At 40.9% G+C, this 22,703-nt stretch overlaps 1 protein-coding gene and 1 long non-coding RNA gene across 3 annotated transcripts in view; one reads left to right on the forward strand and one right to left on the reverse strand.

The window, feature by feature from the left end:
* The window catches only part of RAB11FIP2 (RAB11 family interacting protein 2), a 40,795-nt gene extending 18,434 nt beyond the window's left edge, over positions 1 to 22,361 (forward strand). Inside the window, exons 4-5 of one of the 2 annotated variants that reach the window (XM_077779514.1) lie at positions 13,648 to 13,709; positions 19,485 to 22,361. In XM_077779514.1, the coding sequence (XP_077635640.1) occupies positions 13,648 to 13,709; positions 19,485 to 19,699 (277 nt within the window). In that variant the 3' untranslated portion in view covers positions 19,700 to 22,361. Of the gene's footprint in view, positions 1 to 13,647; positions 13,710 to 13,980; positions 14,229 to 19,484 lie in introns of those variants that run through there. The other variant, XM_077779513.1, reaches the window with a different exon arrangement.
* LOC144244255 (uncharacterized) lies at positions 10,513 to 18,211 on the reverse strand. Its single transcript, XR_013338882.1, has 4 exons — positions 18,021 to 18,211; positions 17,268 to 17,307; positions 13,766 to 13,846; positions 10,513 to 11,083 (listed from the first exon to the last, which is right to left on the reverse strand). It is a non-coding gene; the product is annotated as an uncharacterized LOC144244255 (long non-coding RNA).
* Positions 22,362 to 22,703: the final 342 nt, after the last annotated feature.

Consider the following 22,703-nt stretch of genomic DNA (forward strand, 5'->3'; position numbering starts at 1 on the left):
TTTCGGACTCAGGTCTGGATTGAGACCTGTATAATCTTATTTATTATTTAGCCTTCCTACACCTCATTTTTTTTCAACTGGAAAATGGAATAACCACTGTCGTGACCTTGGTGTTATAGAAGGGATTAAATAATGTAGTGCACATGCAGTACTTAGGGTTGTTTGCTCCAGGTCGAACCTGACGATGGGAGCTCCTTGCGTGTCATCTACAGAATATGTAATAATAGCTTTAAATTATCATTAGAATCATATTATTTCTAATAATGTATTCTCAACTTAAAGTAGAACTTAGGGGCCCACATTTCTCATTGATAGATATATATTTGACAGAAAACAGTAAATTTGATAGTTCTTCTAGTTTCTTTCAAGATATGTTCCGTAATCACCTTTGATAAAATGAACTAAATCACATTAAATAAAATACTCTGTATTAAGTAGAAAATGTATTACCTTGCAAGGTAAAAGTGTTATCATCAATATTGCTATAAGACCTTGCATTCCAAAGTTCTTGCATAGCGCTTGTGAGGACGGTGCAGCATAAATATCTAAGCTTTGGCTTTACCTTAAATCATGCTGAATGTTTTCTAAACTCACGCGGCTGAGCTTAAATTGTTAAAGGAGACAGTTCAGACTGTTGTAATAAAGTTAGACACTGCCTATGGAAAACCCAGAACATTCCAGAGTCCCCTTTGGGAAAAGCGTTGCTGCCTCAGGAAATTCACACAGGCGCTAGTGTATTCCTTCTAGCCAAGATTTGAAGGTGGGCTCATTCATTCTTTGTCAGGGGAGGTATCCTCTATTCTCACCAAGAAGATAAGATTCTGCTTGAGTGGTCTCTTAACTCAAGGCTCTTTAATATCCCTGAAATAATATTAGCTGGCATTTTTAATATTCTGTCATTCTGGTTTTAAAAAATATTCCTCGGGGCACCTGGGTGGCTTGGTTGGTTAAGCTTCCGACTTCAGCTCAGGTCATGATCTCACGGTTCATGAGTCTGAGCCCCACATCAGGCTCTGTGCAGACAGCTTGGGGCCTGGAGCCTACTTCAGATATTATGTCTCCCTCTCTCTCTGCCCCTCCCATACTGGTGCTCCGTCTGTCTCTCAAAAGTAAATAAACATTAAAAAAAAAATTTTAAATAAAAAATATTCCTCACTTAAGAGAAAAAAATATAACCAAAATTTAAATATATTTTTGTATTGTCATCAGCTTATTTTTTCGAATAATAGGGAAGGGTGGGGTCTTATATGGTCATCTTTTTGTGCTTTATATCTTTAGACTACAAGACAGTATGTATTAGGGTGACATCCTAAAAACAGATGTTAGTTTTAGAACTTGATGATAAGGGATGGACATTGCTCTCCTGTGTCATGGGACAATTCTGTGCATATTGTGAAACAAGGATGCATAAGACAGTGCCTCTGTCTTTAGAACCATAGGCAGGTGAATACAAAATATGTAATTAATTGTCCTAATTGGTGGTGCAGTTAGTAAATGCTCACAGAGCTAAAAATGACAGGAGATTAAATGGGTGAGGTGAGGCAGTCTAGGCATCATGGTAAAGGTAGAATTGGCAGAGTCTCAAAGGATGGGTCTCTGCAAAGAGAGAGGAAAGTGTGTTTCTGAGTGGAGATTAAAATGAGACTGGGCAGTGTTAAAAATTTGTGTTTTAAGGGGCCGTCAAGAACCCAGCAGGCCTGAAACTGTAAAGGTTGGAGGTAGCAGCGGAGATGGGACCTTGTTAGTGGGAACTTAGCATATCAGAATGAAGAAGTTGCACCTAACGCTGTAAGAAGTGTAAAGATTTTTTTGTCTTATGAGTGATGTGGTGGAAAAACAATTGTGGGGACAGCCAGAGAGCAGTGACATGGGTATTGCGTATATAATATGGGCCGGAATAGGAAGAGACACTCATGAAATCAGAGAAAGATGCCATTGAGACCCCATTTCTAAGTTCAGTTTTTAGGTTTGAATAGGGACTGTTTGCATTGAAAAGTAATTTTATTTATATAGCTTGTAGGAGCAAGAATATGGGGAAGTTATGGTAGCATCAGAAATTTGCACATATGACAAGGTGCACTCTTCAAATCAGTGGATTCCTATGTTTAAAATGTTCTTAGTGGGGCGCCTGGGTGGCTCAGTTGGTTGAGTGTCTGACTCTTCATTTTGGCTCAGGTCATGATCACAAGGTTGTGGGATTGAGCCCCGCTTTAGGCTCCTCACCAAGCATGGAGCCTGCTTGTGATTTCTCTCTCTCTCTCTCTCTCTCTCTCTCTCTCCCCGCTTCCATCCCTCTCCCNCCCCCCCCCCCCCATTTCCCCCTCTCCCCCCACTCATCTCCCTCTCTCCCCCCTGCCCCTCTCCGCCAATTATGTGCCCACATTCTGTCTCCAATTTAAAAAATAATAAAATGTTCTTAGTTTTAAAAATATTAATAATATTAAATAAAAACCATTGTAATAATAATAAAGAACCATTCAAAAAAACTGGCTGAGGGATACAGTATAATGTGTAATTTCCAATAAAAATATTTACCTACTTTTGGAGAGACTAGGGAGTATATTTTTATACAAAACAATATATTCTCTTCCAGCAAAATGTTATAATTTTGTAGCCCTGTGAAATCAATTCTTGGTCACCCAGAATGTCTTTTTTCTTTTTAATTTTTTTAAGTTTATTTGTTTATGAGAGATTGAGACCGCGTGAGTGGGGGAGGGGCAGAGAGAGAGGGAGACACGGAATCTGAAGCAGGCTCCAGGCTCTGAGCTGTCAGCACAGAGCCCGACACGGGGCTCGAACTCACAAACTGTGAGATTATGACCTGAGTCGAAGCTGGACGCCTAACCGACTGAGCCACCCCGGCGCCCCACCCGGAATGTTTTAAGGCTGGGCTTCTCAGCTGAAGATGAGGAGTGCCCAGAAGTCTCACACTTGCCCCAGCAGCTCTGCTTCCTGGGAGTGCGCACAGCAGTCTGGGGTCTATATCACCTAGTGGAGGGGCCCTGGTAAGTGTGGCTGCCTTGGGCGCCCCCCCTCCTTGAAGGCTCAGCGAAGATGACGGGGCTTGGGAAGCTTGTTGCTTTCTGGCCAGGGGCTTCATTGCAGGCTGTACTTGAACATCTGGGGCCTTCCTGGTGACAGAGGGCACCGTGACTTCCTCCCCACAAGCTGATTTTGCCCCAGATACAGAGCCAGCTTGGTACTCCTGGCCCAGGGCATTGTGGGCTCTCTGGCCTCTTTGCCTAGGCCAGAGGGACCCAGGGCCAACTTGTCTCCCCTCCCTCTCCCTCCATGGAGGCGTTTCTTTTCCGCAGGCCCTCAGGCCCTCACAGGAAAAGGCTGATCAAGGGTGCTGGGTAGGCCTTGATCGTACAAGCCATGGGGCTTATGTTGGGAATTTTGTGGATGGTTTGAGCGACTGTTATTTCCTTTCTTCACCAGGAGAAAATGGCAAGTTAAATTGGATTGAATATGATAGTCTTGATGAAATATACCTTAATTTCACAGGTCTCTTTAAGTCACCAAATTTTAGGACATCTTCCACAATATACCCGTTATTATTCATGATTGAAAAGCAGCTGGCTCTGAATTTGCTGCCCATGATCGCTGGTGTCACTGACCACAATTTTTAATTGTCTTGCCTAGGAGATCTTATGAAAGACGTCCTGTGAGAATACTAATAAGTAAATTACATCTAATCCCCATAGACATTTGTGTATTAGGTCTTGTTTTGCCATTCAGGTTATTCAGTGTGTGTGCCCAGTCCCAGGAGAGACAATGTAGTATTTTAATCTATAACATCATTAATTTGATTTGGAGCTGACTTTTTTTTTCTTTTTTCCTAAGAAGGAAAAACAATATTGAGTTGCACCTTGCCTCTTAAACCCTCTTGAAATATGCTAAAGGTTGTGTTTCCTAGTGGCAGCTCTCTTTGGATACTTTATTTTTTAGGACTTTTATAAAGAGGATCATTAAAGAACATTTCTTTAAACCCCTTTACATTGGGCCTCTGTGGAATAAATGTTTTCGGGACTTGCCAGAAAAATCTCAGATATCTGCATTGTGGTCAAATATCTGAACTAGTAGACCTGATTGGGAAACTGGATAGATTCACTAGCTGAATTGATTTTACTCTAAGGCACCAATTTGCAACTTATTTCAATTCATATTAGCAGTTTGTAAGTATCAGAAGAATTCTTCCTATCTTAAAAAGAACTGAAAGACATTCCATTAATATACTGTCAGGTCTAGATATACTTAATTAATCTTTGTTACTCAGAAAAATGATTTCCTTTGCTCTTTGGGGACTTGAAGTCTTGTTAAAATTTGTATTGGCCTACAGTTGATTTACTTGGTCAACTATTAGCCCAGTTCTTAGAAATTGTTATTAAGCACTGGCAATTTTCAGCGTATATTTGTTAAGCACCCGCCATGGTCTAGGCACTGGGTCAGATGCCAGGACTGAAAAGATTAATGAAGTATCATTTCTTTCTTCAAGTAATTTATAGCAGAGGGAGCAGGGAATCCAGGCATAAGATGGAGTCCCAAAACGCAAACTTAAAACATAAGTCGTTTATTTTTTAGAGCGGTGTTAGGTCACAGCAAAATTGAGCAGACGTTGCAGAGATTTCCCATAGGTGTCCAACCCCNCCACTGGGGTGGTACCTTTGTTATCACTGATGGACTTACAGTGACACATCATCACTCTGCAGAGTCCATAGTTTACATGAGGGTTCACTTGTGGTGGTATATATTCTGTAGGTTTGGGCAAATGTATAATGACGTGTGTGCACCTTTATAGTATCATACAGAGTGTTTTCACGGCTCTAAAAGTCCCTTGTCCTCTGCCTATTGATCACTTTCTCCTCTCTGACCCCGAAAACCACTGATCATGTTACCATCTCTGTAGTTTTTACCTTTTCCAGAATGTCATAGAGTTGGATTTCTATAGTCTGTAGCCTTTTCAGATTGGCTTCTTTCACTTAGTAATATGCATGTCATGTCATTTCATGGCTTGATAGCTCATTTCTTTTTCAGCACTGGATAGCATTCCATTGTCTGTGGTACCACCATTTATCCATTGACCTACCAAAGAACATTTTGCTTCCAGGTTTCGGCAGCTATGAATAAAGCTTCTGTGTGCAAGTTTTTGTGTGGACATAATTTTTGACACCTTTGGGTAAATACTATCCAGTGCAATTATCAGATCGTATTGTTAAGAGTATGTTTAGTGTCGGGGTGCCTGGGTGGCTCAGTCGGTTAAGCATCTGACTTCAGCTCAGGTCATGATCTTGCAGTTCATGAGTTCTGTGCTGACAGCTCAGAGCCTGGAGCCTGCTTCAGATTCTGTGTCTCCCTCTCATTCTGCCCCTCCCCTGCTGGTACTCTCTCTCTCTCTCAAAAAAAATAAAAAATAAAAAAAGTACGTTTAGTGTTATAAGAAACCGTAAACTATCTTCCAGAGTGGTTGTGCCATTTTGCATTCCCTCCAGCAATGAATGAGAGTTCCACATCTTCATTGGCATTTGGTGGTGTCGGATCTCTGGATTTTGGCCATTCTTATACGTGTGCAATGGTATCTCATTATTGTTTTAGTTTGCATTTCCGTGATGACACAGGATATGGAAGCTCTTTTCATACATTTATTATCTTCTGTATCAGTTCCCTGGTGAAGTTGTCGAGATTTGGGGCCCATTTTCCAGTGGGTTGGTTTGTTTTCTTATTGTTAGTTTTAAGCGTACTTTGTATATTTTGGATAATCCTTTATCAGATGTCTTTTGCCAATATTGTCTCCCACTCTGTGGCTTGTCTTTTCATTCTTTTTAATGCCTTTCACGGAGCAGAAATTTTTAATGAAGTTCAGTATATCTGTTCTTTCTCTCATGGATCATGCCTTCTGTGTTGTATCTGAAAAGTTATTACCATACCCAAGGTCATCTAGATTTCCTCCTGTGTTATCTTCTAGGAGTCTTATAGTTTTTGTTTTACATTAGGCCTGTGATCAATTTTGAGTTAATTTTTATGGAAGTTTTAAGGTCTGTGTCTAAGTTCACATACCTTATATTTGAATAGCACTTTGTCATAAAAAAATGTCATATTCACTTCTTTTATCCTTCTTTCAATCCTAATATTTTGAAATAGGCAGTGGCATTTCTTATTTCTTGGTTAAAAATCTGAAATGTAGAACAAATAGTTGTACTAGGTGATGGGCAATAAGTTTGGAAAGATCAATGAGTCAAGTCCAATAGGCTTTGCAAACCAGGCTCAGACATTTGTTTTTTCATGAGGAAGTTGGAGGCCAGAAGTTTTTTGACAGATAACTAACAAGGTTCGACTTGAGCTTTAGAGTGTCCCACCCAGCCATGCTGCGTAGGCTGAATTGGACAAGGAAGGACTGACAGAGATTGTTAAGAGGCCGTTGGATTAGCCTGGACTGGGGGTGATGTGGTGGCAGTGACCGCAACTAGCAAGGAAACATCGAGAGCTCTATGTCCAGAATCTGGCAGCTTACTGATGAGGCATACAAGCTGCAGGCTGGAGTCAAGGGTATCTCTGAGGCTTCACCTTGGGGAACCAGGAGGCTTGGTTGTACCAGAAATCAGAAAATCAGACAGAACCGATAAGAAGTCAAGATGATGATTGGTTTGGGACATATTAATTTTCAGGTACAGGTGGGATATCTAATCCGAGGCTTTAAAGAGACATTTGTAAGGGTGATGTTGCAAAAGAATCTGAAGTCACCAAGGCAGAGTAGAAAGAAGTCCGAAAACAGAACCTTAAGAAATATCCAGGGTGAAAAGACGAAGATGACAAGGAAAAAGAGGAATTGGTAACGTAGGAGAAAATCTCGGTGACCAGATATCACAGAAGAGAGTCTCAAAAAAAACAAACAAAAAAAAACCAAAACAGTCTCTGGTGTCAGATGGAGCTGAGAGGTTAAAGACAATGAGGCCGTTGCCTTTGGTAAAAATAATTTTTCAGTGACAGTAAAGCAGCAGTGAGTGTTGGTGGGGGGGGGGGGTTGTTTCAGATGATAGAAGGTGAGTGAGTACCAAAGTCAGCCAGGGTTACGTGGGAGGGATTAGAAATTGGCCAAAGAAAAGCGGGACAGTGTCAGAGGAGCGATGGGCTGTAAACACGCTCTGGTTAGAGGATTAGGAAATGACTGGGATGGTAGTGGGTCCACCGAGCAGGCCCGTCACAGGGAGCGAGGAGGGGAAGCAGAAGGTGCAGTTGATCAGCTGGGGTTCTGACTGAGTGGATCTGGCCGTGGGTAGCCATATCCCACCTTGAGTCCTCTCCCTTGGGAAAACATGTTTCAAGAAATTCTGTTCGTGAAAATGTGTTATCAATTGTAAGGCCGTATACAAATATGAGGCGGTATTATTCAAATTCCGGTCACTTGGATCAGTTACACCATTTCAGAACTGCAGGTGCGATCAGTCGTTAATCATGTATTTCTAAGTTGAAAATCATTCTGAACATAAAGCACTCTGGCTTTATGAGTGTGAAAAGTGTTGTTAAACGAAGGCCAGGAACTTTCCTGTGGCCGGCCCATAAATGTGAATTGTCATTTACAAAGTAAGAAGACCGTGTATACTTTGGGAAGAAAGAAAAGAGTCTTAAAATAAGTAGTTACAGAGCAAAAGCCAGGGTCGCAGGGAAGAGGGTAGTGGAGCTCATTCCTAGGAATAATCGTGGTAGGTTGTTTTTCTTTGGTTCTCTCTTTCTTCCTCCTTCCTGATAGATAAGTAGGACAAACCTGTGTCTTTAACGACTTCAAGTTACGAAGTTAAGAGGTCATGGTTTATTGGATGTTCTTGTATCACGTCTAGAGCCCCAGCAGGAAACAGATGACACACGCAGAACAGATAATTGAAGAATGTTGGGTGAGAGACCAGGTACCGAGGGGTGCCTGGGGTTAAGGACACCGAGGAGGGAAGGGACAGCACCAGGAAGCGGCAGTGTCTCAAAGGGACAGCTGTGGCTGCGTCTGTGGTTGTTGATAGAGAAGCCAGTGCTTCAGACTGTAGTGCCTCCCCTTTCGGTCCCCTGTCTCCTGCAGGTGCCTCCCAGGGCCAGAGAGGAACCGGAAGCCACTGAGCAAGGTGGCCCGAATGATGCCCTGCGCAGAGGCCAGCCTCCTGGGGCGGAGGGAGGGCAGACTGGAGCAAGGAGGGGGAAACGGAAAACAGTGGGCACCATTATTTCAAAACCTATTGCTTGTCAGAGCCTGTTTCCCAGCTCTTTAAGACGATCTGAATCTTAGGCTTCGTCGTCGTCATCTCTGACTGGGAGAGACCTCAGGAGATTGTCCTGGACTCCCTGAAACCAGCCCTCTCTGAGCTCACAGTTCAGAACGCCTGTGGGGGAGAAGTGAGGTTCATGGCCCCAGAGCTTGGGCCATAGAGGAGCTCAGCTGCCTTTCTTTGAATCCTGACTCTTTCACTTAGTAGTTACTGTGTTAGCCTGAGTCAGCTTCTTAACCTCTCTGTGCTGCTTTCCTCTTCTGTAAATGGAAACAACACAGCACATCACAAGGATTATGTGAGTTAATATATCAGGGGCTCTGAAAGTTGCCGGGTACCACAGTTAAAGTCAGTAAAGTATCAGTTGTTGGGGTGACCGGGGGGTTCGAGGAGCTCAGTTGGTTAAGTGTCCGACTCTTGATTTCAGCTCAGGTCATGATCTCATGGTTCCTGAGTCAGGCTCTGTGCTGACAGTGTGGAGCCTGCTTGGGATTCTCTCTCTCTCCCTCTCTCTGCCCCTACCCCATGCGCGCTTGCTCTTTCTCTGAAAACAAATAAACATTAAAAAATATATATTTTTTTAAGTATCACTTGTCATAAGGCTTACCTTATCCCTTGCCTTTGCTTCACTGTAAATGGGGTATTTTTTTTTTCCTCTTTTCAAGTGTCAGGTCACGTGTAATTCTTAGGACATACTCCTCTCCTAACTACATTTGCCACCAAGGTGAAGCCCTGGGGGTCCAGTCGCTACTCTCACAGTTAAACAAGAAGATCGGTAGGATAGTATCCTTTGAAAATGCTGTCAGAATACCGCCCTCCCTCCCTTCTTTGCCCCCTTTCCAGCTAGGTGGGTCGCCTACCTCCTGGGTTTTGCAGGTGACTTGAATTCACTTACTAAAGACACAGGGGGCACCTGGGTGGCTCAGTCAGTTGAGCATCCATCTTCGACTCAGGTCATGATCTCATGGATCGAGCCCCTCAGCCCGGCTCTGTGCTGACTGCCAGCTCAGAGCCTGGAGCCTGCTTCGGATTGTGTATCTTCCTCTCTCTCTGACCCTCCCCTGCTCACATTGTCTCTGTCTCTTTCTCAGAAATAAATAACACATTAAAAAAATTTTTTTTAAATAAAAACCACAGGTGGCAGGCCAAAATGGCTTTAGCTTTATAATTTCAGAAGTAACGGGGCCTGGAAAGAGGTATTATAGGAGACATAATAATACTTGTTTTTAAACGCCTTCAAAAGAGCTTCAGGCGTTGCTATGTGACTTGTCACTGAAAGATTTAAAATCCTAGAACTGGGAATTTACACAGTTTGCATTGTCTTACACTAACAAGACAGTTAATCAGTTTTAATAGATCTTTGTTCTTCTGTGGGGTTTTTTTGCTTTTTTTTTTCTTTTTCTTAACAAGCCCTTTACACATTTTCGCTCTCAATAGTGTCTACCCTCTCGTAGATATTCTTGCTCCAAAGATTGTTGTTTGTTAGAGAAAATGAAGGACAGAGAAGAAAATGATCACTGCTCAGTGGCTTAGTGATTTGTGCGGCGATCAGTTTGATCACCTTGTAAAGACCAGTAGGCTTTTCTGGCTTAGCTCTGGAAGGCTAGTCTCCAGCAGATATTTTAGGACAGTTTCAAGTTCTCACCAGTTTACTTATTTTCTTACTCAGTATTTATTTTAACTTCAAAATACATTAACAAGTGCTGTTACAGAAGAGGTACTGATGGCGCCTTGAAACCTATTTGAGTACTATTAACTTCAAAGTTGTCAGGTAGAGTTTACTTGGAAAAATTTGTTAAAATCTGGGAAATAGCACGAGGCAAAAAATAATCTTTTATGTAAGAACTCTAGCGTGTTTAAGTAAAATACTTCCTTGGCTTAAAATGTCTTTGAAAACATGAATTTAAAATATTTTCATCAGTTTAAAATTTGCTTTAAAGTTCTTTATAAACCCCCCCGATTCCTTCAGTTTGGGTTTCTAAAATTAATTGTGTTTTAATCGTAAGTTGAAATTTGTACAGACGTTTTCAGTAGGAGCGTGTCTAAGTTTATCCTACACCTGGTTAAAAACACACCGTTTTCCCTAACCTCTCAACAGCTTAGCTGAGCAGTCAGACTGTATTATTCGATATCTTGTCTGACCGGAGGACAGCCGTCCAAAGAGAAAGATAACACAAATTGGGGCCACACTTCGATAAATAGAGACATTTTATTTTTCACCAAGCTCATTCAGTCCAGTTCAGTTAACTCTTTTTCTCCCCCCCGTAAGGACAGATCAAAAAAGGCAGCCGTGAATGACTGAGTTTGTCATGTGTTTGACACGTCAAGTGTGTGAAAATAAAGCCGACCACAGGGGAGGGGCTGTGCCTTTAGATTTCAGACAATGTGCCGTGCAAGAGCCCTCTCCCCCTCCACTCTGCGCCGTGGGCCGCTGGACAGTCCCAGCCCTGGGCCAGAGTGGGGGGCCTGGGGGCTGCTGGCATGCTGCACACGATCCCCGTTTTCCCTTCCAGTCTGCGACATCGTGATGTAATCCCTCCTGAGAATTCCCAGGCAGTTTTCAGGCTGGCATAGAGGTTCACTTTAGTTCCGTAGGCTAACGCCGTTGGTCGTTACATATTGGTGGTTGTGGGAGTTTGGTAAAACCTGTGTCCTAAAGGTCTGTTTTCTAAAAAATCTTTATTGCAATAAGCACAACACCTATATTTCTCTTTCTCAGTTCAGGAATTTCTTCCCGAGACACAGAGTGGGGGCGTCCTGTTGTTGATGAGATTCGTATGGTCGTAATCCTTATCTGTGGTGATGCTGTCACCGTACCGCTGAACATGAGTTGTCTAAATAGCATTTATGAAAGAAAATTAACATTGTCGAAAACCTGCCTGTTGCTTTACAGATCAGGTCTAAGAGCCCCTTCTTCTGCACCTAAAGCCTCAAGGGCTGCTTCCCACCGCGGCCCTGTGTTCGCGTCCCTGTGGTGTCCCCCAACGGCACTGCTGTCTCCCAGCCCCGGGCCGCACGACGTCTGTCTCCAGAACCCTCTTTCTCTGCCAGACCTATCCCCCACCTGATTTGGAATCCTACTTTTTCCTTGACTTTGGCCCTCCTTAGCTAACTGCTAGGGGGGTCATTTCCTCCCTCCATGTGATCTAAACATCAGACTCCCAAGAGCGTGCTCCCCACCTCCCCAGCCGCAGCTCTGCCCGGTGCCCACGCAGAGTGAGGTGACAGTTCCTTGCTGGGGAACCTCCCTGTCCTGTGAGTTCAGGGCTTCGCCAGTGTCCACCGAGCAGAGAGCAGGGCCCGGGCTCTGTGTCACAGCGAGACACCCAACACATTCTAGGGCCCAGCACCCCGCCCCCCCTTACCAGCTGGAGGACCACATCCAAGTTCCCTAATCTCTCTGTGACTCGTGTCCTTATTCTGAAAATGAAAATCACCCCCATCTGATGGGCTGTAGAGATTAAATGGGTTCATTTCGGTCAAGTGCTTAGAATAGTCTGTGGCACAGCCTCAGTGCTGTGTAATGTTTCCTAAATAATTCACTGACCACACCTGTCAGTCACTGCGCTCAGTGCTTTCCGTGTTGCTGACTCGCTCCGTCTTTACACTAGTCTCCTGTGCACGTGCCGTCTCCACCCCCACTTTACAGACGACACCCAGGGAAGTGACTTAATCAGGGCAGGATTAGGGCAGACTCGGGATTGGAGTTGACGCTGCTTGGCCCCAGGGCCCTCGGTCACTTCTCCCTTTTAACCACCGTGGTGAACTGCAGCCCGGACTGAGCCGCGTTGTCCTGGAGACTCTCGGTTGGATGGAGAGATTTGCGACAGGATGTGTCCCTTGACCTGTTAGACGGCTTGCTGTGAGCGATTGGCAGGGACAGATGAGTCCCACTGGACCCTGGGGTGAACCGCCTTGGACTGAAAGTCAGGGAGGACGGGAACCACACGCGTCAGCAGCTGCCCCCGCGGCACCCCAGGCCTAGCTGTGCCTTACGATACCGGATTTTAGTTTTTGTTATTTTCTCTGAAGCCGTGCTTCTGTCAGGCACTTGAGGCTTTGCTGGTACACTGGCTCTTCTAGTCTGGAACCATCCAGAACACCATAAAGACAGGGAATGAGAGAATGGCTCAGCTGTGTCAGCCTGTCGATGGCGTGTTCCTCTGTAGGTATTTAAAACGTGTTTTAATCCTCCCTGCCGTGGCCCCCGGCTCTACTGAAATACTAAAGCTTATCCATAGGAATTCTAGCTAGAGAAGGTCAGCAATCAGTTCTGGAAGCTTGTCCTACAAACCTTAGTCCTCACAGATGAAACGAGGGATGTGTGAGGTGTTCTCCCGGGCAGGTGGGTGCGCGGAGACCCTGAAGATTGACAGCTTGGGCTGCGCCCCTGTAGTAATAGGGATTTTCCAGACATCACATCCAGTGTCCAGACTTTTCGTGCACACCATCAAAAGTTTTTAAAGTGAATTTCTTCAAAGGATTCCAATTATTTGGCCGATAAAGCACGGATAATGAAAAAAAAAATGTATATTTTACAGTTAAGTCTTTTTGTTTGGGGGAGGGGGATAAAAAGGTTCCTAGGACAGCAGTGCTTTGTAGAGGCTCCAATGTCCAATACTCTTAAGTGCCGGGTCAGAGTTAAACGTGAATGGCAATGATGAAATATTTACTCATCAGATGGCTTTGAAGTTCAGCCTCTTTTTGGTCACAGCCCCTTCCTAATGGACACGTTTCAAAGAAGAAAATGATTATAGCATTCAGCTGTGAAGTTCCCTTACTCCCTGCATGGAAGAAACCCATTTTGTTTGGGTCCATTTGGGTATTTAAATTTTGAAGACCAGTTGCTTAGAAATCACATTAACAACGGAAATCATTCCTACGACTCTGAATTCGTTCTCATTGAACAGATAGTGCATAAAAGTTAACTTTTCTAATACCTGTATAATTTTTTTAAAAGATTGTTTTAACTCATGTATTCTACAGTCTTTCCAACCTAAAGTTTTTGAATTCTCTGTAGTTAATAGTACAAGACTTGAGGTGAGTGCATGTGTGTAAAATGAAGAAGTTATAAAATTCGGTTTCATGAACTGTCTTGCTGGGCAAAATCACTTATGTTTAAAGATGTTTAGAAACTATATATTTATATACAGTTCTTCAGTTCTGATAATAACTGTAGGGTTTTCCTTTAAAGTTTAAAAGTATAGACACTTTAGGATGTTGAGTAAATTCTGTTTTTCTTCTCCATCCTGGATTAAGTTTCACTCGGCCAAGTAAGTTAGGACTTTAGAAATTGTTGTTGCAGTGTGGGTTAAAAACGTTCTGTTTTTCTGTTTCCTCAACCACTGTGGACTGTGTGATACGCTTTTAACCTTTATGTTTGTCTTTCGTTACTTAGTTTTCATATGAATCCAACAAGCAATGAGGACCTCAGGAAAATCCCGGTAAGTGGCCGAGAAAGTGGCCAAGGGGGTTGGGGGGTTGGTGCATCATCAGGAGAGAAACCACAAACTGACCTTCTGCCTGGCACACACGTTTCCAAAGGCCTTCATGCTGAACCCCTCAGTTACCTTTGGCTTATAGCTTAATGTGGTCATCTGGGGAGAAAGAAGACAAGCAGAATTCAAGCTTAGTCTTTAATATACGCTAGCATATGATCTGTAGAGATTCAAGCAATATTACAGTTACACTTGAATGAAGCTAATTTAGAATCCACACATTTTGTTTACAGACTTTTAAAATTGATGTGAAAGCCGTATGTCAAGGCCAACTTTATAGTTATGAAATAAGAGCGTGGGGGAAAAATGAACATTTTTTGTTGTTGCGACAATGATGGAAGAAAGAATGAAACGGCCTGTTAACTTTCAACAACAGGGAAAGCATCTTGGCAAGAGATCTAGATCCCCAGGAGAGTCTTTGAAGGAACCTTTAGGACACTTACCTTCTTAGAACAAAACCAAATATATTAACAGGCTTGGAGGCGACCATCTAAATTAACTCCTATTTTGCAAGGATCAGTCAGGTATCTCAACTTCATTTTATTGTTGTTTGAAGTCCACGTTTGGGTCTCTGTTCAGAGTTACACTGCGTCTTCAGTCAATTCTAAACGCGTTAAAATCTAGAGAGTTAAGTTACTTTACGAAACTGTGGGCACATGTTCTTGGTGGAAAACTGAATTCCCATTGAATAACAGAAATAGAGCCTTTATTCCAAGAGACTAGTGGTTGCTGTTTGAACCATCTGTCCTTAATGTGTGTGATCCAGATGTATAATAAGAATTTTTAAAGCAATAACATATCACAATTTCCTATGATGTGATATGCCTAGAAGAAACTGGTGTGGTGTACGATCCATCCTGAATATAGTTATTTGTATTTAAAATTATAGAAAACATTATAGGAGCAGAGGACTTTGTACTGCGTTTTTGCCGTTTTATGTAAATGATTTATAAGTTTTGATGTTTCATAAATACTCAAGCCTTTATAATATGGCAGTCTGGCGAGAAATGTCAGAATATATGAAGTCAGCCTTTGATCAGATAGTAAAATGAATTCTATCAGGCGGTTACTTAATCTCAAACAAAATGCAACATCAAAAAATCGATTTAATGTGCAGCTATTGTTTATTAAGTAACCTTAATTACAATTTCTATGTGCTTGTAAATGTACTTTTCCCAATCGTGTAATTTATTGCTGTAAAAGCATCCTTAGAATTCTTTAAAGAAATAAAACGTGAAAATTGTTTTAGTTAAAGGATTTAAAGGTGATAAAAGAATCCTTGATGTGTGATTATTTTTCTCTGGAATACTAACTATTCTAAATGACAGTTGAAGGATTACTAGGTGTTGTTAATTTACCGCAGGATACAATTAAGAGGAGAAAGCTCATCCTTCTGCTGATCGTTATTGAGGAAAAGCGTTTGAGCAATTTTTATGTTGAAGATTAGAAGATGTTTGAAGTAATTTACATTAAGTTCTCCAATAATAGCCGTCCACCAAGTTATTTTTTTTCCCCTTCTGGACCTAGTATTTTGTAATTAAGTTTGTATGTCTTCCATGCTGGTGCCAACACCTGTCTGAAAGCGCAGTGTTTAAACAGGAGCAGTAGCCAGTTGAAAGGGCAGTGCGAGCTCTTTAAGGCCTAATTAAGAACTGAAAGGGAGATGAAGGCAGTCGGACAAAAGATGTGAAAGTAGCTGAGATGATATTCCCAGAGCAAAGTTCCTCATTAGAACAATAATGAGATGATCAGAGAATGCCAAGCCTTCATCTTATCTCTCTCTCTTTCCCCTAGCTGCCCGGGACGGCAGTTCGTGCCCCACCAATATTTGGTTGCCAGGACAACCTCCCTTTAAATCTCCAGTTATTTTGAGTCCTGATAATTTGCTTTTGTTTAAATTTCAATATTGCAAAAAATATACATTTCCTGATTTAAAAGGCGAGGCTATGTGTGTAAGCAAAAATAGATCCCTGGTAATTCTCAAAAGTCTTTTGTACCACTGTGTTCTTTAAAATTCCGATTAGAAAACTTCACGTAATGATTCTGCCCCGTTCTCTCACCCCATCCCCATTTTCTGATATCTGCATATGGAAATTTCTAGCTGAGGTTCCTGGGGATGACAAAGGATTGGTCGTGAAAGGGGAAGAGAGAAGACAAATTTACATTAAATTTCAATATAAGAAGACATCTTAAAAACATATGTGCTGTCTGTACGGAGTGCTGGAAGAATAAATACCGAGGACTCAGGAGCCCTGCTGGAGGTTATTTGAGTCGCCACCAGTTTAGAGGTTTCTCCGTTTTAGAAGTTCTTCTGAGAACAGTATTAGAAATACCTTTTGGAAAAATAATTAATTTGTATATTTGCCTGAGAGTTTTCATCTTCAAGCAAAATAATTTTTGTAACCAGAAAATTATTCCATTTACTATTGCCTGTATTAATGTTAGTCGGTCTTATTTTATTGGGAAATGTATCAACAAACAGAAGGAGACATATATACGCATTTATTGAATAGACCCGTCAGTTGAAGCATCTTATGCCGAAAATTAGAAGGGTTAAATGGTTTTCAGATATGGGATGAAACCTGGAACTAAGCACAAAACTGTTTTTAATTACTGTATATTCTTTTCCAGAATATAGTTTATAGTACATGTGTTTCTAAGATGTTTTCCTGCCTAGAAACCTGATGCAGAAATGGGGAGGGGGGGGGGATCTTCACATAAAAGGACAAAAGGAAAATTTATTGAGAAGGTCAGAAATCTATTTCCAGGAAATCTGTCTATGTATAAAGTATTAGATGGTCGTGAGGGGAAAAATAAGCCAAATAGTGGCTTTTCTACTCCAGATTATGGCTGTAAAGCATTGAACAGTATTTATGGTAATTATTTTGAGAGATTAAATTGTTAGGTTGATTCACATCATGCCATTAATATAAACTAGACATGTCAAAATAACAGGTTTTTGACATGTTCTTCGTCCTCATTGTCTTTACAGAAACGTTAAAAAAATTTTTTTCCGTGACATTATCCAATAGTCCTGGTGTGGTGTTAAATAGAACCATCTAAATGATTTTCTAACTGTATATCGTCACTTAATTAGTTTGGAGAAATCAATTCATATATGTGTAATTTGATTAAGATTAGAGAGGCTCAGGCTGATGCCGTTATTATGTTAAACCAAGAAAACACATAAAACAGTCAACTAGTCAGTAATGAACCCCATTTAGTGCGATTTCATTAACCCCTGCAGTTCGCACAAGAACTCTATTTTTCAGTGAATGTTTTATTAGATAAGTGAAATCACATGAGTTGGATGTTACTACTTTTTCAAAACGCAGTTTAGAAAAAAATTGCTTTGCAGACCAGGAAATCTTAGAATTGAAAGGAACCGTGGAGAACATCTCATTTATCAGATAAGGGAAGTGAGGCCTAGGCCGGTATCTATCTCAAATCTATGCAGAATTACCTAGGTTATAGTAAGAAAGTTGGGCTTATTTTTAAGAAATTTAAAAAATATACTTACCTCATTATCGACTACTGTGTCTTCTCTTTCCTTTAGAAATCTGCTTAATATAACAAATGTTTAACAAGAATGTGGTTAGGAACTTATAAGTTTTAGATCTCTAAACTGCTCATGGCCAGTTATGTAAATTAGTAAACCTGTGAGTGTGTGTGTGCGCACTCTTATTATTACAAAAGATTGAGAGAGAAGAGAATAAAAAGTAAACCAACACTTCTCTCTCCAGAGTTGTTGTAAAGTAATATTCTTAAATATTTTTTAGGGACAGAGGTAATAATATGACTCAGAAAGTTGTGTCTGTTCCCAGTTTCTAAGAAGTTGTTTTAAATATAATCTGAGGAAATTTAAGCTCACTTTTCCGTTAGCATCCCCTCTATTCATTCTCTTAATCTGGTGGAGGCTTTTATTAACTTGTCTTTAATGTTTCGTTCAGTAGCTTTACAACTAATCTCAGCTCCTCCAAACGATCCTACCCCACGGCTGCCATTTTAATTTTCCTAGAACTTTGCTTTAATCATATCCTGCCTCTGTTTAGAAACCTTCCATGGCTTCCTATTTCCCATTGCAATAAGTCTCAAAGTCCCTAACAATAGTATCCAACATCCTTGACCATCTGTTGGAACCTACCTCTTTGTGCCCTGTCCTGAACCTTATTTTCCAGCCATTCTCCACCGATTACCTACTATGGACCCTTGTGCCTTGAATCACGTTTCCTCCTTTAAGTGATCAGAGCCCACTGCTGGAGGTGCCCCATACCATTTCTGCGTGGCAGAGTCTCTGAGGGCCTAGAGCGAGCTATATTTGCCCTACAAGACATGGGGGATTCCACGGGGCTGGACCAGTGTTTGGCCCCGAATTCTTCCTTGATCCTTGAGAAGGCAGGGACTTTGTGAACCTAAGCATCGAATTGGTATCTGTGCTTCAGGTGTTTCTCTGGACGGCAAAGTCAAGGTGCCTGGGGGAGGAGGGGACAAAAAGTTACACTTTGACTTTCCTGATGAGCACCAGCCATATATCAAATTAAAGTAGGTCTGAAAAAGGAGTAAAGACCAATGTATCCCAATGAAAAAAAAAGAGTAAAAGGCCTTTCTACATTTACCTACTCGTCCCATTCTCCACCCTCCACTGAATAGATTAGGTCAGTTAGTCCTTAAGAGACCCGTTTCCTCAGTTTTATGGGTTTTTTTCCCCCTTAAAGCCAAATGGAAATGTTTTGAAAGAAAGTGATAAAAACCTTTTTTAAGTTCTTGATTAAGGATGGAACTATGAATAAAAAGACATAAAAGTTGCCACTTTATTTTCGGGCATTATATATATATAATATATATATTCATTATATATATATATAAAATGAAAAATCTATATTTGTGCATTATATATTATATATAATGTTCCAGTGCTGTTTTGATTAAATTTCTGACAGAAAGTTTTCTTTTAATATTAGAATGCTTTGTAATAAAAATAAAATCAATATCTCTTTCTGTTTTGTTTATATTATTTTTGTGTAAAAAGGAACATTCATCAACAGGGTAAGGTTAGCAAAATAAGTAAATGAGTGAATGAGAGAATGCAGACACACTAATCCTAAGTATCAGTTAACATAATTGTAGTTGAACTGTGAGTTTCCTAATTACCAGGGCAAAAAGGGAAATGAGTTACATGGGTAGTAGCCCTAGGAGGAGGAAATAGACTAGTTACTGAGTGGGAAAAAACCTTTGCCTCTAAATTAAAACAGAAATTACTCCCATGGGGCTTCTTACAAGGCTGCTCATTAATTTAATTCTGAATGACGAACATTTTATAGCAAATTGAAGCAGATTTGATAGGGCTGCTTTTCGAAACCAAAGTCCTAACATTAACCACAGTTCAGTAGAAGCCGTTCCATGAGTGTTCAGCTATTGTGCAAATGCATAATTTCCCGTAGCTACTTTGAGTTTTTCCAGGTAAAATCTTACAGATCTTCAGTTTTTATCTATTTTAGTTATATTTGTTAGAGAGCATTTTAAGTCATAATCCTAAATTGTATGGTCAATTTCATGAATTAGGATGCCATCCGCAATGTAAGAAACGGTTCTAGAAAGATTTAGAATTATAATCAAGGCTTTGGTGCGTCTGCCCTAGTTCTTGCCTCAGGACTGGCTGGTTCTAGACAAGGACACAGAAGAAACTTGATGAGGGTTTGAAAAACCAAAGGTTGAAGTTCAAAAGAATTCTTAATAGGCCTNGCCACTGCAGGGTATCGTGGTCTTACCTACGAGGAGGTTCTCCAGGAGCTGGTGAAGCACAAAGAGCTCCTTAGGAGGAAAGACACGCACATCCGGGAACTCGAGGACTACATTGACAACCTCCTCGTACGGGTCATGGAGGAGACGCCCAGTATCCTCCGGGTGCCCTACGAACCGTCCCGGAAAGCTGGCAAGTTCGCCAACAGTTAATAAGCCGGTTGTACTGCACGTGCGGTTAGGGGGCCAAAAGAAAAGAAGAAAGAGACCGAGAAAGAAGAAAATCTTGGTACTTCGAGAAACCATATTATCAGGCTTCCTTACATACTCTCCTTCATTGCGAAAAATTACTTTACGTGTAAATAGTAGCAGGGACTATCAAGAGTGACCTTTGAAGTGAGCTAAGTTATTTAAACCTTTAAAGTGAAAATGGGCCAGGTTCTCCATGAATCAGCAGTTCCTTGGGATTCACTTAGGTGCTGGTGTCGGCCCACGACCCGCAGTAGGCCTAGCGGTAGCTTCGGAAGTCCACGACTTCTTATTCCTCAGGAATAGATTTCCCCTAAAGCAGAATCGATGTTCTGGCCGGTTTCTCGGAAGTTGTTTTGTAGACCCATTTAGCTGCAGGAATCCTGTTCATTCCAAACACTAAAAAGAAGTTCCTGTTTTATATGCATCTGTATGTATACATGAATGTATGTTCATGTATCTTTGTGTATAAAATACATGCATATACCTCATATATACATGTGGTTTTAGAACATTTAAAAACAACTGGCTGCCTCTAAAATTAGGATACCAGTTTCTTAATGTGAAAAATCTGTGTGTGCTCTATCGCTGCAGAGCACAATCATGATGGCTACTATATTACGTTTTGTTATCGGGAAGCCGCTTCTGGTCACTCTTGACTTTGTGAACCTTGGTTTCAAAATGAGCTGCTCCTCTGTATTAGTCCAGTATCGGATGTTTGCTCTTTTTTCTAAAAGGAATGATCCAAAAGAAAAAAATTTTTTTAAGGCATGACCTGTTTTAGGCAACTTGATTAGCTTCACGAGAGCAATTTTTTGTATCCTCACATTTGAGTTTTGTTCAAGTGAAAGAGAAGCTGAGGTAGTCTGTTTTGTTGAGATTCTGAATGCCTGTAAGTCGCTGGCAAAGAAAATGCCAGGAAGTGAGATCTGAAAATACTTCTGAGGGGAAAAAAGGAGGTGATCGGCTGATGCCTGATCACCCAAAGCAATGAGCAAATTCTAGGAATGAAGAATTAGGCTTGGTTTCAAGTTACGTAAATAATGGAACAGATGGTTGCATTTGGGTCTTGAACCAAATAAGAGCCACTGAAGGAGGAGCGAGTGGTTGGAACAGACCTTCCGAGCCCGGCCCTGGACACGGTTCTCCATCTGCCCTTAAAAATTGGTTTATCACAAAATTCTATGTTGGCTCTTTCCTTAAGTCGGTTCCCCCCAAATGCCGAGTACTTCCAGGATTCATCTTTAGATATTTGTACGAAATTCACTTGCAATTTACAGTGGAAAACAGTGGTATAAAAATATTGCTAGTCACCGGCTTTTTTTTTTTTCCATTAAAACCTAAAATATGAAACACTGAATCTGTGTCTCCGGTTTTGAAAGGGAAAATTCACCTGCAAATGGGGACATATATTCTCTAGTCTTTTAATGAATTGCATTTTTTTGTCTAATATTTATGTCTGTGAAGACTTCATTGAAAGTTCAGTGCAAAGCAGATAGAATAGTTTGGCTCATTTTAATATTCTGAATCAGATAATACTGGGCCAGGCTTATATTCATGAGCTGAAATTGCTCATTTGTGTTTCTGAGTTTCTTTAGTTTTCCGATGAGAACATACATTTTGAAATTCTGAGAACTTTTCCTACATACAAAAAGTTAAAAATTTCTTTCCTTTTTTCAAAAATTAAATAACTTTTTAAATGAAGAAATGGAGAAGGAAAAATAACTGCTACCAACCTTCTCCTCCTCCCCATACATTTGTGTAATAAACCTCAAAATCTGGTTTATTATTTTATTTTCCCATTTGAGGTCTTTGTTATTATTTTTTTAATACGGTGCCACTTTCAGTTAACATTTTATTAAATGTGACAAAACTCTTAGCGTTTTTTCCTGATGTTAGTATAACTGAAGCTCTTCTTATACTTTTTAAAATACTAAAATCCGTGCGTTTTCAGTATTGTGATAGATTATCGGCAGATATTTCAATATGCTTTGGCCAAAAGATGTCAGTTTCGTATTGGGCATATGTTTTATGTAAATCGAGTTCATTAAAAAGTATTACCCAAATACTGCTGTTCTTTTTATGAGGAAATTCACTTTTAAAGAGATTCTTTGCCAATATGAAACTGTCAAGGGTTAGATCTATCAGACGTGAATGATTTGGTTACAACTGAATCAATATTTTTACTTTTAAATCTTTTCAATACAGGACTTGTATTGAAAACGAATCGCCCTTGTCACTGCCTGAAAATGTCCCAGTGTTTATGACCTTCCACTCGTGACCCAGAGCTCCACTTACTGTATATTTTCGTCATCCGTCCCTACAATACACTAAAGGCAAAAAGTAACAATGAGTTTCTGAGTAAACCCTTGAGCCTTTCCCGTGTTTGAACAGAAGTGCACCCAGAGCAGTTGTGGTTTCTAGCATTGTAAGGAAAAGGTCATGAAGATCACCGTTAGTTAATTTCTCCAAAATGTAACTTTTCAGTATTCTAATGGTACGTTTTATTAGTAGCTTAGAAACAGAAGTACAGTACTTGTGCTCATTAAATAATGCGCACAGCACAATAGACTTTATAAACATTTACTTTTGCTTTGATGCTGAAAACTGCATGTGGGAGAACATCTTACCCNTGGGTGTTTATCCCAAACCTGTCTTAGGCGAACATACTTCTGTTACTGATAAAAGTATTTCTGCTATTAGTTTCAAAGCAGTGTTTTACAGTTAGTTCCCTTCCGGTTCCCAAAATGTGGCTTTGAAAGTTGAACATTCTTGTTCCTCCTACCACTCAGTGCTTCAGGCTTCATTTTCTGAATACCAGGGTCATACCTTAGAAATGTACATAAAGTGACGTGTCACCCATTCATGAAACACGTTTGGATATTGCTTTGTGCTGCTGCATTCTGCCCTGAGCCTAGTTTTGCCCTCCCCCCGTGAACGTCATGTTATCCATAAACTATGCACAACG

This window comes from Crocuta crocuta, unplaced genomic scaffold (assembly GCF_008692635.1).
Source record: "Crocuta crocuta isolate KB4526 unplaced genomic scaffold, BGI_CrCroc_1.0 scaffold138, whole genome shotgun sequence".
Taxonomy (NCBI): domain Eukaryota; kingdom Metazoa; phylum Chordata; class Mammalia; order Carnivora; family Hyaenidae; genus Crocuta; species Crocuta crocuta.